At 42.0% G+C, this 12588-nt stretch overlaps 1 protein-coding gene across 1 annotated transcript in view; it reads left to right on the top strand.

The window, feature by feature from the left end:
• Stx7 (syntaxin 7) overlaps window positions 1-12588 on the top strand; it is a 40506-nt gene that overhangs the window by 18482 nt on the left and 9436 nt on the right. The window contains exons 3-5 of the mRNA XM_005360917.1: window positions 8985-9054; window positions 11127-11220; window positions 11903-12040. Coding sequence (XP_005360974.1) covers window positions 8985-9054; window positions 11127-11220; window positions 11903-12040 — 302 coding nt within the window. The remainder of the gene's footprint in view (window positions 1-8984; window positions 9055-11126; window positions 11221-11902; window positions 12041-12588) is intronic.

Here is a 12588-nt window from a genome sequence, read left to right as displayed (position 1 = left end):
TGTGTGTGTGTGTGTGTAATTTGTCCCAATATATGAAGCATCTATTACGTGCTGGACAGTCTGGATGCTAGAGGTATGCCAGTGGATAAAACAGATGTTTGCATCTGTAGAGTGAACGTGTAGTGAGACAAGACATAAGATAAAGAAGTGAATTAAAAGGAAAGATTAAGTGGTTTGAACAACAGCAATACGAAAACCACAGTGTATGCTACGGGGGACTGTATCTATGAGGACAGTATCTGGGGGCCAGGTGGGCTTGCCGAGGAGTTAATGGTTGAGCTGATACTTGAACTCATCACTGAAGCAACTTGCAGAATGCATCTTGCAGTGTGAGGATGTTTTGAATGGGAAAAAGACAGAGAGAGGGCTGTTCAGATGGCAGCTCACTTGAGGTATTAGAGGTGAAGAGGAGCCAGTACCAGATTAGATCGGCCTCATGGGCCATTGTAAAGTCTTTCACCACGGCTATCACAAGGGTTTGGATAGAGGCTTCACAGTCACAGTGCAGAGGCAGAGGGGCTATGGTTTCAGATGTGTCAGAGTGGTTAGGCTAGAGGAAGTGTGCAAGGGAGCCGATACAGTAGATGGACCATGGCGTGTGTGTTGTATCAAAAGGCCAGTAAAGAGGAAGGTGAGAAGAGGCTGTGCTGATCAGCTGTGGAGTCAGCATGCCAGAGGGAAGGAGCCCTGTGCACAGGAGGTAATTGTAAGGGAAGTGCCTGGCACGACGCTGGAGTTGTGCAGGGGGCGCAGCACGTGACACTGTAGGAGCATGCAGCCATGGCCAAGGGTGGAATCGTTTGGGGGAGCAGTGGAAGGCTCAACCACTTGTGTACTGAAATCCTCAGGAATTAAGACAGGAGTCTGGCTGAGCAAGATAAGAGTGAGCCAAGAGCTACAGCTATCAAAAGAGGCAAATGTGGCTGACCTACCAGAATGCCTAAAATTGCCCTGACATAGGAGATGGGTTTTGGCACTTTCTGTACATCAGTTCCTCTGGTACTCACTCAGACTTCATTTCAGAATTTGCCGTCTCTTCTCTTCTCTTCTCTTCTCTTCTCTTCTCTTCTCTTCTCTTCTCTTCTCTTCTCTTCTCTTCTCTTCTCTTCTGTGCTTATTATTTAACTAGGTCTCTTGTTCTCTTGTGGTCTTCCTTCCCACATTTTAAGATCATCTTTCATGTAGTTGCAGTGCCTCTTTGTCATCCTATGGCAAAGGGATGACTTTGATTTTCCAGTCGGGAGGTTGACATGTGGAAAAGAAAATGACAGTTTTCTCTGCTCAAGGACCCCTCCTCTCCAGTCTGTGCTCTGCCCAGGGCGTGGGGGAGGGCTTAGTGACTTTCTTCTTTGCCTGCCAGGATAGTCTTGGCTTTAAAGGGTTGTTCCTAAGCTTTGATCATTCCATAATATTAGTGTCCCAAGATACACAGCTGCCTCTTTCCCAACTGTTCCTCTCCTTTTAGAGAACAGCTAGCCTTCCGTTTAAGTTCTACCCTCCTCTGCCCACCTGCCTTGGCAGGCTGCCCAGTTTTTTATTGCCCAGCACTAGCTAGTGGGTGGGTACCTCTCTCTTTCTTCTCTCTCTCTTCTCCCGTCCTGTTTCAGGTGGGGACTTAATTATGCTCCATATATACTTTGAACACATAATCTAAAGATGATTATATACAATATTTTATACTGATATTGTACAGGAAAAAATTTCATAGTGTACAGTTTTCTTCTGTGTCACTGTGCACATGCTCAGCCTGAGTTTTGAATTTGGATTAGGGATGCTCCATTCACACTGAGCATCTGTGAGCGACAGCAGCTCTTGCTCCTTCACCTGACTCAGCATTAGCTTTGGTCCCTGCCCATTCATGTTGTTACCTGCCCAGTATCTGCTTGTTTCTCTTCCTTTGGCCTGTGTTTATCCAGCCTTAAGTTTATTTTAATTTTTATAAAAACATAATTCATAGGGATTTCTTACCCTACCGTTTGCATCTAATCTGTGCATCTGGATAGGTGGAGGGAAGGCAGGAAAGGATTCAGAATCAAGCTTCTGCTTCAGTCCTAAAGGAAGCAGATGTGTGTCTTCAGTAACTTAGCAACACCACTGAGTGGTATCTTGGCAGCGAGCAGAGCTCAGCCATTGGGACAGAGGTACGAGTTCGGAGTTTGGACATCATTGCCATATGTGCTTGAGGTGGGCTGGTAACACAGCTGATCCTCTGCTGCTGCTTTCAGACAGAATGGCTGGGCTCCCTCCTGTGTGTGCAGAACATCCCCACAGCCCAATCCTCCTCTGTTGGCTTCCTATCCAGTTCCACTCTGCAGCACCAGGATCTCAACAAGCAACTCAACAATTTACCCAAGAGCAGAGCAGCTCAGCAGTGCGTATGTTAAAACAGGAATGCAGAATATCCTCGCCAAGAGGTCCAGCCTGTTGTGTCTGCTCATCTAAAAATCCAGTTAAACAAATAAACAAGCAAAACCAGCAAAAACAAACAAACCCCATTTGCTTTGAGCTTTATTATTAAGAACCAGACCCACAGACTTACTCTCTATTAATCCAGCATACCAGCAAACTGCCGGTATACGATGCTTGGGTGATTTATGTGCCTTTCTGCCTGAGTGGGGAGCTGATATGGAAACTAGACATGTTCTAGACCTGAGATTGCTTTACCAAGGGTGAAGTGTGGTATGTCTGTAGGGATGCTGAGCTGGGCAGCAGAGGGTCGGAAACGAGGGACTGAGCCTCTGGAGGCAGAGGCTTTCTTTCCTTCCTACTAGGAAATGGCCACCATGGTTTGGTTTGCCCAGCTAGACGATTAGCTCCTTTCTACAGAAGTCACCAGACAGGGCAAGAGATAAGGCACTTTGAAAAGAGGCCACTGAGTTTTCAGCAGTCATTTTGTGTGTTCTCTGGGAAACAGCTGACCTGAGCTGGTGAGAGCTCACTGACTCTGGACTGATAGCGAGGGAACCTGCCTAGACCAAACTAGGCCCACTGAATGTGGGGGCAGTCTGTGGGGCCACTGGCAGTAGGCCAGGATTTATCCCTAGTGTTTGAACTGGCATCTAGGAACACATTCTCTTTGGAGGGATACCTTGCTCAACTTAGATACAGGGGGGGAGAGCCTTGGTCTTTCCTCAAAGTGAAGTGTCAGACTTTGCTAGCTCCCCATGGGAAGCCTTACCCTTTCTTTTCTTTTCTTTTCTTTTCTTTTCTTTTTTTTTTTTAAGCCTCACTCTTTCTGAGGAGTGGATGGGGGGATTGGGGTGGAGGGGAGGGAAGTGGGTGGAGCTGGAGGAGGGGAGGGAGTGGGAACAGGGATAATTATGTAAAATGAGAACAGACTGCATTTAAAAATTCTTAATAAAAAAAAGGAAAAAAAGGATGCAACTTGTATGTTCCAGTTGCTGTCTTTATGATTCCCTCTAAGTTTGGCAGTATATTGTACGTTATTTGTTGTAGTTTAGGCGACTTTTGCTGTGATGGAACACCACCATCAAAAGCAACTTGATGGTTTATCCTGAATCACAGTCGACTGAGGGAAGCCAAGGTAGGAGCTCAGACCAGGTGGGAACCTGGAGGCAGGAGCTGATGCAGTGACCAAGGAGGGGTGCTGCTTGCTGGCTTGCTCCACATGACTTGCTCAGCCTGCTTTCTTATAGAAACCAGGGCCACCAGTGCAGAGTTGGCCCCGCCCACAATGGGCTGGGGCCTCGCACATTAAACACTGCCTTTAAAAATGTGCTCTGTGATTGCCTACAGCTTGATCTCACGGAGGCATTTTCTTAACTGAGAGTCCCTCTTCCTAATAATTTTAGCTAGTATCAAGTTGACATAAAACTAACCAAGACATTAATACTACCGAATTCCCTCAGGCAAGATTGGCAATGGTTAGCAAGGATATTCTTACTGCTTGCTTCTGACTTGTGACCACGGTTTGCTTCTGGTAGGGCCCCGTGCTGGCTCTCGCTGTCTCCAGTACAGACTGCTTGTCCCTCCGCCTTGTGTTCAGTCAAAGTGAATGACACCTGGGGACTGGGTGGTTTCTGTGCAGAGAGTGCTAAGCAGCTGTGGCTGGAGCCGTGCAGTAAATGCCTCAGTCAGCAGCAGGAAATGGAATCACATTTCCAAGCCTGGCTGACTCAGATGCCCTTGCAAGTGGCCTTTCCTGGTAGGTGCGGGTGGACTCATCTGCCCCCTGGGGAGCAGAAGACTGAATCGGAGCCCCAGGGTCACACTGGGGTTGCACCAGGCATTCTGCTTCTGACGTGTTGCAAATGTGCCGTTCTGGATTCAGTGATAGAGATGTTTTCTGCTAACAGTGATGGTCCATTCTGCCCTTGGCTGTTTGGGGTTATTCGAGGTGCTCTATGTGGGTTAGAGCAGGATCTGTAGTCCCCAACAGTCTGTCATGCTCACTTGTCAAACATTTACCAGAGCTCCACATTGCCCAGGCTGCAAATCCACTTAACCCTACCTGCAGTTTTCTGACTGAAAGCGCATACTTTGTTATGAAGCATTTAAGTCCTAGTCCACTAGAGGGCAGCACACCCACACGTGCTTAACAAGAAGAGAGGGTAGGAACTGCTTGCTTTTGATGAAACAATAAAGCACTTTTGGGTGGGTTTGTTGGAGATGATGTAATATTTCTGTTGTGAAAAATGTAGTATGTTTGTACAAATGGTACAAAATGGCAGACAGCGGCAGAAGTGATTTCCTTATTTCATTCTCATAGAAGTCTTGATTTGCATTTTGTATTCTACAATAATGTAGACTTCCTTTAGTAATTTGAAAAGTATTCCTTAATATTTATGCATCGTGTTTACTTTAATTGAATTTATAACAATTGAAACGAATCATGGCTGTCCTATAAACTCAGAACACCCCTAGACCATAAACTGAAAGGAACCATACAGAGATGGAGGGAATTATCGGTTTTTTTCCAACTCTCTAGCCTGCTGGCCATCAGCCTAGCATCATCTTGCCCTTTCTCTGCTCGTACATTTCCCCTCAGGCATGTTCATGCTACCAGGGCAGCTGAGCTGGGCCAAAGCCAGTTATCCCCATTCCTCTTCAAGAGAAAACCATCTGCGCAAGCCATGGGGTCTTCTGCAAAGAAGTTCATTAGCAGTGCAGAGGAACTGTAATCCAGCTTCTAAATTTACATAGTGGATAAGAATAACCTGCGCAAGCCTGTGCCTCCCAGGCGTTAGCAACACATACTTTCGGAAAATTATAGGGCTTCGGCTTGATGCCTAGGCGCCCTTTGTGCAAAGTTTGCCACATTGTTAAGGATTTATGCCCAATAGACTTAGCAACATAAAGAGTTCTCAGTACACTCGGTACTGAGTGGAGCTTGTGAATACAAAATTTAGTTAATATTTAATAATCAGAGCGGGATGTCAGCTTTTCTATTAAAGTATCAAATAGTAAATATTTTAGAATCTTGCAGGCATTGTACAATTTTCTACAAATTCTTCATTTTGTTGTTTGTGTTTTCTCTTTCTATTTAATAGCCTTCTTGGCTTGAGAACTGTACAAAACCAGATCCCGAGCTCATGGGGCATTTGATGGCCTTGTCACAGGATGGTGCCAGTGACAGTGGTGTGTAAAATGACAACTCTATTGCTTTCTTAGTTCATAGCGCCACAGGAAACAAAAGCAGGCTGGCTCCATCTGCATCCAGTGGGCCTTGCTCTCCCCTTGTGGTGCAGGAAGCTCACTCAGGGTGCTGGGCACACACAACCTCCACTTGACTCCTCCCTATTGCTTCCTCAAGTTACGCGCACTTGCACTTGACGTTTGTCTCCTTCGTGGTGACCAAACACTCAGACCTGGACACGACCTTGTCAGTGCTTCTGTCACACTGGAAAAATACCACCTCGACAGCCAGGAAATCGCTCTCTTAATCCCAGCTCCTTTACCAAATAGATAGAGTTTCTTGGACATCAGTTATTCTCTATGGCTATCAGTGTCTTTCTATAATGAAACTGAGTCTATATATATATATATTTGGTAATTTCAGATTTATGTTTCCATAGACCTCACCCAGTGTTTGATGATTTAGTTGATTTTCAAGCTTAGAGCTACTTGAGTCAAAGGACTCTGCAGAATTGCTGTTCATATCCAGAACCTCCCACTGTGTCTGGCCCACAGTGGTTAGCCAGTCATTACAGAATGAGTGAATTAATTACAATTGAGCGCTTAGCAATTTAAAACTCACCTCCTACTTTTGTTGTATGTTTTAGATTTAGGTTTTGTTATGTTTAGATGCATGTAGTTTATTATATAAATTTTAATCTATCCAGTACTTTTTTGTATTTATGCTGTAAAAATTCATTGAGTATCAGTAGTATGGTAAATCCTGTAAATACAGAAATGGATAAAATATAGTTCTAGTCCTTGTCTAAAAAGAGCTTTCTTTCTACTTGTGGTGTATAGTAGGTGATCTGTCTATTTCACGCCGCATCTTAGTACGGAATCAGGTAGCTAAGTCTCCCAACTAGAGTTACTTTTCTATTTCCTACTCTAAGTAATAGAGGTGCCACCCACTGTTGTTTTGGGGATTGCCTTCCAGAAGAACACAGATGTTTTAGGTCCTTGTTTGACTCAGATTTTGTAGCATCTGTTTCTATATCTTTTATTTGGGTCTTCATGATACTCTTTCCTTTTCTGGGGTGGATGCTGTGTGAGTCCCGTTCTTCCCTTGCCTGCATCCATGCACTCATTTGAATGCATCCTCTAAGACAGTAGCATGGTCCTTAATTGCTTCAGAGTGGAAGGGGATTGTTCATCAAGGTATTTGATTTGTAAGGAATTAGATTCTGGTCTTTTCCGTCTGTGGTAGCCACTAGAATTCCCCTCAAACTTATCTGATGAGGCTCATCTAAAATAGTCTCTACACAGTTTGTTACTTTAACAGTTAGGATTCTTCCTCCTCAAAGATTAGTTCTCTGGTGCTACTTTTTATTGATCATGATGTAACAAACTAAAAAGATACCACTATCATAAGACTTTTGAGTGATAGGCCAGATATAAGTTTCTATTATGATTCATCCTTTTTGTTTCCTACAATAAGTACGATTTCCAAAATAAACAAACAAAACCCCCAATGTAAGCCATATAAAGAAGAAAAGTTCCTGTGTGGCATACTGCCTCTGTTTTTCATAGGCTGGAGCATCTTTACTCTCTCCACAGAGGCGCTGAAGTAAGACCTGTTCTGTCCACGTGCCCAGCGCAGTCCTTAGTGAGTGATCTCTACTTGGGTATTCCTTCTCTCCAGTAGAACTGAATTCCTCAGATTGTGGACCAGAGTCTAAGTGTAATCTGTATCCAACACACCCTGCATCCAACAGTGGAGAGAAAGGATAGGGAAGGAGACAGATAGTTAAAACAGGATTCTCTACCAGTTAAGGTGGCCAGCTGGCCCCATGAACACTTTAGGGGAACACACAGAAAACACTATTGACCTTTTGCACATCCTTGATCCTAATGCAGCTATTTATGGCAGATGAGGCTGTGGGTAAGGATGGCTTTGAACAGTAGCTTTCTACCTCTGAGACCATTCCTGACTCCCCATAGACAAAGAGCTAAGTAGGAGGTGACCAAGAAGGACTGACACTGTATCTTGGTGCTGGATATAGTTAGGTCTCTACCATGATAAAGCTACAAGTTGATCATGTAAATGTGTGATCCAAGACACCTGCAAGATCTGTAATGACAACATTGGCCAGGGCTAACAGCTTACAGCCAGCCAATGTTACCAGCTAATAAAGCATATGTCAGAAATGGACAGAGGGGCTTCAATATCCCTTAACTTAGTAGGTAGCCCATGCACAGGGCATGGCGATCAATCTGGTAGGCCAGGTGACATGCAGAGAATGTCCAGGGCCCCATTGTCTTGGTTGTTGATACTCTAGAGAAGTAACCAAGCTTTAGACTTACCTCTCCTTTGTCCAGTTTCTGCCAAAACTGTAAAAACTCTAGACAAGGAATTCAAAGGCCTTTTCCTCTCATTGAAATTTTTTCCTCTCTTAGAACTTTCTCTCACCTTTCCTTAATTTCTAACTTTTCTGAATTCTCCTTTATACAGTAGGTTTTCACTTCGCATACTCCCAGGAATGTCTGTATCTTTAATCTTCAAGGAAGAATATGGTGGCCACAAATGTCTGGAAATAAATCACACTCTAATGGGCTCTGATAGGTTCTGTTACATGCAAAATTCCTGCATCTTTGATATTTTAAGTCCAGACCAGCTGCTTTATAGATTAACCAATAGGCTAGATTGGCCTGATTTTTTTTCTCATGGTTAGACTTGGGTTAAACGTTTTGGCAAAAGAAAAACTATGTAAGGAATGTTGTGACTCTCTCTCATCACATTCTGTCCTATGGTTCACAGTGCCTTTTTGTTCCGTGTTGGTGCCGACATTGAGCTTACGTTTTAAGCAATAAATTTATCAATGGAAAGGTTATCTATATAATATCATCTCCCAGGGACGCAGAGACCACTTGTGGTTTTACCATTCCTTAGTTACTCTTACCTGTATCAATTGTTACACAGATGACTGGAATCGTTTGTAATTTTGTTATGTATTTTTCATTTAAAGCTGTAATACTCACTTTATAGTAAAATAAAGCATGTCATCGCCCCAGTAATTGTCCTGTAATTTTTATGCTAGGAGATCCAAGTAAAGCTCACATGTACTCCTCTCAGTGCAGTCTTGGTAGCATGGAAAAGAGACTGCCATTTTGGGTCATGAGCACAGTTTCTCATGTCAGTGTTCACACTCAATTTTCTCTTGGGAAATCAGTCTCTTGCTGTTGCTGATTAGACAGAAATAAATGATTCACTTTTTCTGTTTTTTGATTATTATTATCTATCATTATGCCTTTGTTTTTCTTTCTTTTCATCATTTAATTACATCCTAATGTAATATTTTCAGTGACTGTAAGTTTTATAACAATTGTTCATTAATTTTCTATTATGATAGCTGTGGATATACAAAGAACTCTGAATCAACTTGGAACACCTCAAGATTCACCAGAATTGAGGCAACAGCTGTAAGTTTTGTTTTGTTTTGTTTGTTTGTTTTTTGCTTTTTTGGTCTTTGGAGACAGGGATTCTCTGTGTAACTACCCTGGGTATCCTGGAACTCACAGTGATCTCTACCTCTGCCTCTGGAGTGCTGGGGTTAAAGGTGTGCATCACCACTGTCAGCTTGTTGGTTTTGTTTGTTTTAAGACAGAAAAAAAAAGAGAACCTGCTTTTGTAATGGCTTTTTATTGGAAAAAATTATGGAAAATTAATAAAACAGGAGGATTGCTGAGACATTAAAGCCTGCCTGGGCTACAGAGTAAGTTCCAGACCAGCTTGGGCTATACAGTGAGACTCTGTCTCGAGACTTACACAAACACACATACATGCACACATGCACACACACACACACACACACACACACACACACACACACACACACACACTACATATGTTTCAGTAAATATGCCGGTAGAGGAATAGTAATAGCACCTGGTGTGTTTTATAGATTCTATAGTGTTCTTCATCTTTTCTCGTCTGAACTTTGTGAGATGTGAGTGATGTGCACATCTGGAACCATTTCTAGTTTTCTCATAGAAAAATCTCTCTTTCAGGGCCTTGATCTGCCCAATATTTTTCAGAACCTCTTAAATCCTCAACACTTTAATAGCTTCAGATTACAAGTGATACACACACACAAACACACAGGGACACAGACATACACATACAGACACACAAGCACATACACATAAGTACACTCACAAACATACATACATACACAAACCCACATACACATATATGTGTACACACACGCAGACACATATACACACACAGCATCATCTCTATACAACAACCATTAGCTTGAACAAAAGTACCAAGAAGATATGAAAAGATATATAATAGAAACTCATGTTTTTTAAAAAAGTGCCATTTGAAGTATTTGTAGTTGTCCGTAGTTTACATTTTATTTTCTACAATAGAATAGATATTGGGGTGAATTATAGCTGATACACCATCACTCACTGAAGTGAAATGCAATGGAGGTACATACTAAATGTCACATTATTTTGGTGGAGTTTACAGTGGAAATTCTGAATCCATAGACATGATCATAGAGGTTGCCTTTTGAGAACTTTGACTCTCCTGTTCCAGAGACTTAGAGAAGTATGTCTCAGCAAGGACATTTGGTCTCTAGAGCTGTGAGCTGTTATTATTCTTCCTTTCCAGCTCTGTACAGCCATCTGCATCTGAGCATTTTCTTCCTCTGAGCCTCACTGACAGTCCATGTGTAACTTAAGGAATACACAAGGAAGGCCCTGGTGTCATTTCTAAGCACCCCTTTAATGCAAGAGTATATTTTTTGAATATCAAGTCTTCTCATTACAATTTGTACTTTTTCCTCCATAAGATATCTAGGAAGATGCAGGTCTAGGTGTAATTTATCCCTTTTGTTGTATCCACTTCTGTTTATAAGGAAGCCCTTTTAGGTTTGACTACTAGTAAATTGTAGTATCACTGCTTCTCCTCCACCTTTGTGTTTGTGGAACATAAGTGTTCACACAAAGACATAAAACATACAAGATATATCTCATACCTAGGAACTGTACAAAAAAAAAAAAAACCTCTTTCTTCTTCAGATGCCCTCCCATGGGAGGCATGGATAAGAGCTGTACACATACTCAGTCTCTCAAATATAAAGAACCAGAGAGGCATCAGTCTCCTGACTACATGCCCTTCATACTGGAGTCATTTTTATTTATACCTAATGATTTTTCGCTTATAGGTAATTATAATTCTTATTTATTTCTCTTAGCTTGGTTATTCTAGGTGAATGAAGACCCTTCTATGTCATAGCTCTTAGTATTTTCCAAAAAAAAAAAAATAGAACCTAAAGATACGGTTTAAAAGAAGAAATTGACAACCCATTCAGAAAACTATGAGTACTTTTACGGTTTATAGCTTGAAACTATAAATGCTTTGACATAAAAACTAGTTTTTCTACAACCATTTACTATGGTTAATACATGTAGCAGAGATTTTCTTTGGCTATAATGTGTGTGCCTTCTGTTTCTCTTTTTCTTTTTTCATTTCACTTTAGGCAGCAGAAGCAGCAATATACCAACCAACTTGCGAAAGAAACAGATAAGTACATTAAAGAGTTTGGATCACTGCCCACCACCCCCAGTGAACAGGTACCAGGCTTTCAGAACCCTGTTTTGATGTCCTGAATGTAAAAGAAATTGATGCACAGTTGGACCTTTGAATGATGATAGTACAAAGGAAGTTAGGCAACAAAAACAAATGGTATTTGAGATTAGTTACCAGAACACAAAACTGTATTTAGTTGTTCAGGTAGGATCATGTGGTTGCATAAAGCAGAAATTATTTCCATGTAGCTGCTCTGGCCCATAATTAACTGCTTGCTGAGAAAATGCCTCCTATTTAATTGCTTCCTGGCTTTGCAGGGCTCTTGCCACACACACACCCTCAGCATGTACACACTTAAGATGTGCCTGAGGGGACAGTTAGCTCCTTGCTTACTTACTGCAAGGTATTGTTTATATAAGGGTATAGGTTTTATTTGCCTAAAAGGGGGATTACCCAAAATTAGCCTTAAGACCATGACCCCCTTATCAGCCACTATGAAAGTCTAAGGTGAGAAATCTTGCAGGGCAGGCCTTTTGCCTCAAGATAAAAGTGCAAGTTTTTGCACGCATTAGAAAGGTGCCTGGGAGTCCATCAGATAGTGTCTGTTACTGGAGACTGACAACTTCAGAATCACATAAAAAGCCAGAGTAGCGAAGCAGCTTCTGTAAATCCTAGTGAGCTTCTCAGTTTGTTTCAGCAGGCTGTTTCTTTCTCGCTTCCCACTAGCGTCAAAGAAAGATCCAGAAGGACCGGTTAGTGGCAGAATTCACAACATCTCTGACAAACTTTCAGAAGACCCAGAGGCAAGCTGCAGAGAGAGAGAAAGAGTTTGTCGCTCGAGTGAGAGCCAGCTCCAGGGTATCGGTGAGTACAGGGAGTGACGTGCTTAAGGTGTGGCCTTAGCAGCATCCTGGTGTCTGTGACACTTCTTAATCTGTGACTGTTTTAAGGAATCTCTCCTCGGGTTTTAAGAATAGTGTTGTGTATTGTTGTAGTTATTCCTTGTGGAGCATTAGCAGAATATAGACTACATAAAAAATGGAAAAACCCGTTTTTATTAAAAGTTAGATGTCAAGTCCAGGTGGTCTTTTCATGGCAAGTCAGTTTGGTGCTTGGTTGTGTGCCAGGGCATGGTGATGAACTTAACGCATATGCCAAGGAATTCTGAGAATGAATATGAGCCTGGAAAGGGTAATTGGAAGGATGATCTGAAGTGAACTTTTGAGTTAATTTAGTCTTAAATTCTCACAGGATCCACCATTAGTTGATGTTTCATTCTTTAATATAGAGGTTTCACAATGACAATAAGTATTAGCTAAATTATATTTATTATTTTGTCCTTATAAATAGTGAATTCCTTCCTTGTCAGTTTAATATATTATTTTGTCATTACTTAAGCGTTGACCTAGAAA

The sequence above is a fragment of the Microtus ochrogaster genome, linkage group LG4 (assembly GCF_000317375.1).
Source record: "Microtus ochrogaster isolate Prairie Vole_2 linkage group LG4, MicOch1.0, whole genome shotgun sequence".
Lineage (NCBI taxonomy): Eukaryota > Metazoa > Chordata > Mammalia > Rodentia > Cricetidae > Microtus > Microtus ochrogaster.
This window is presented reverse-complemented; position numbering and strand designations above follow the sequence as displayed.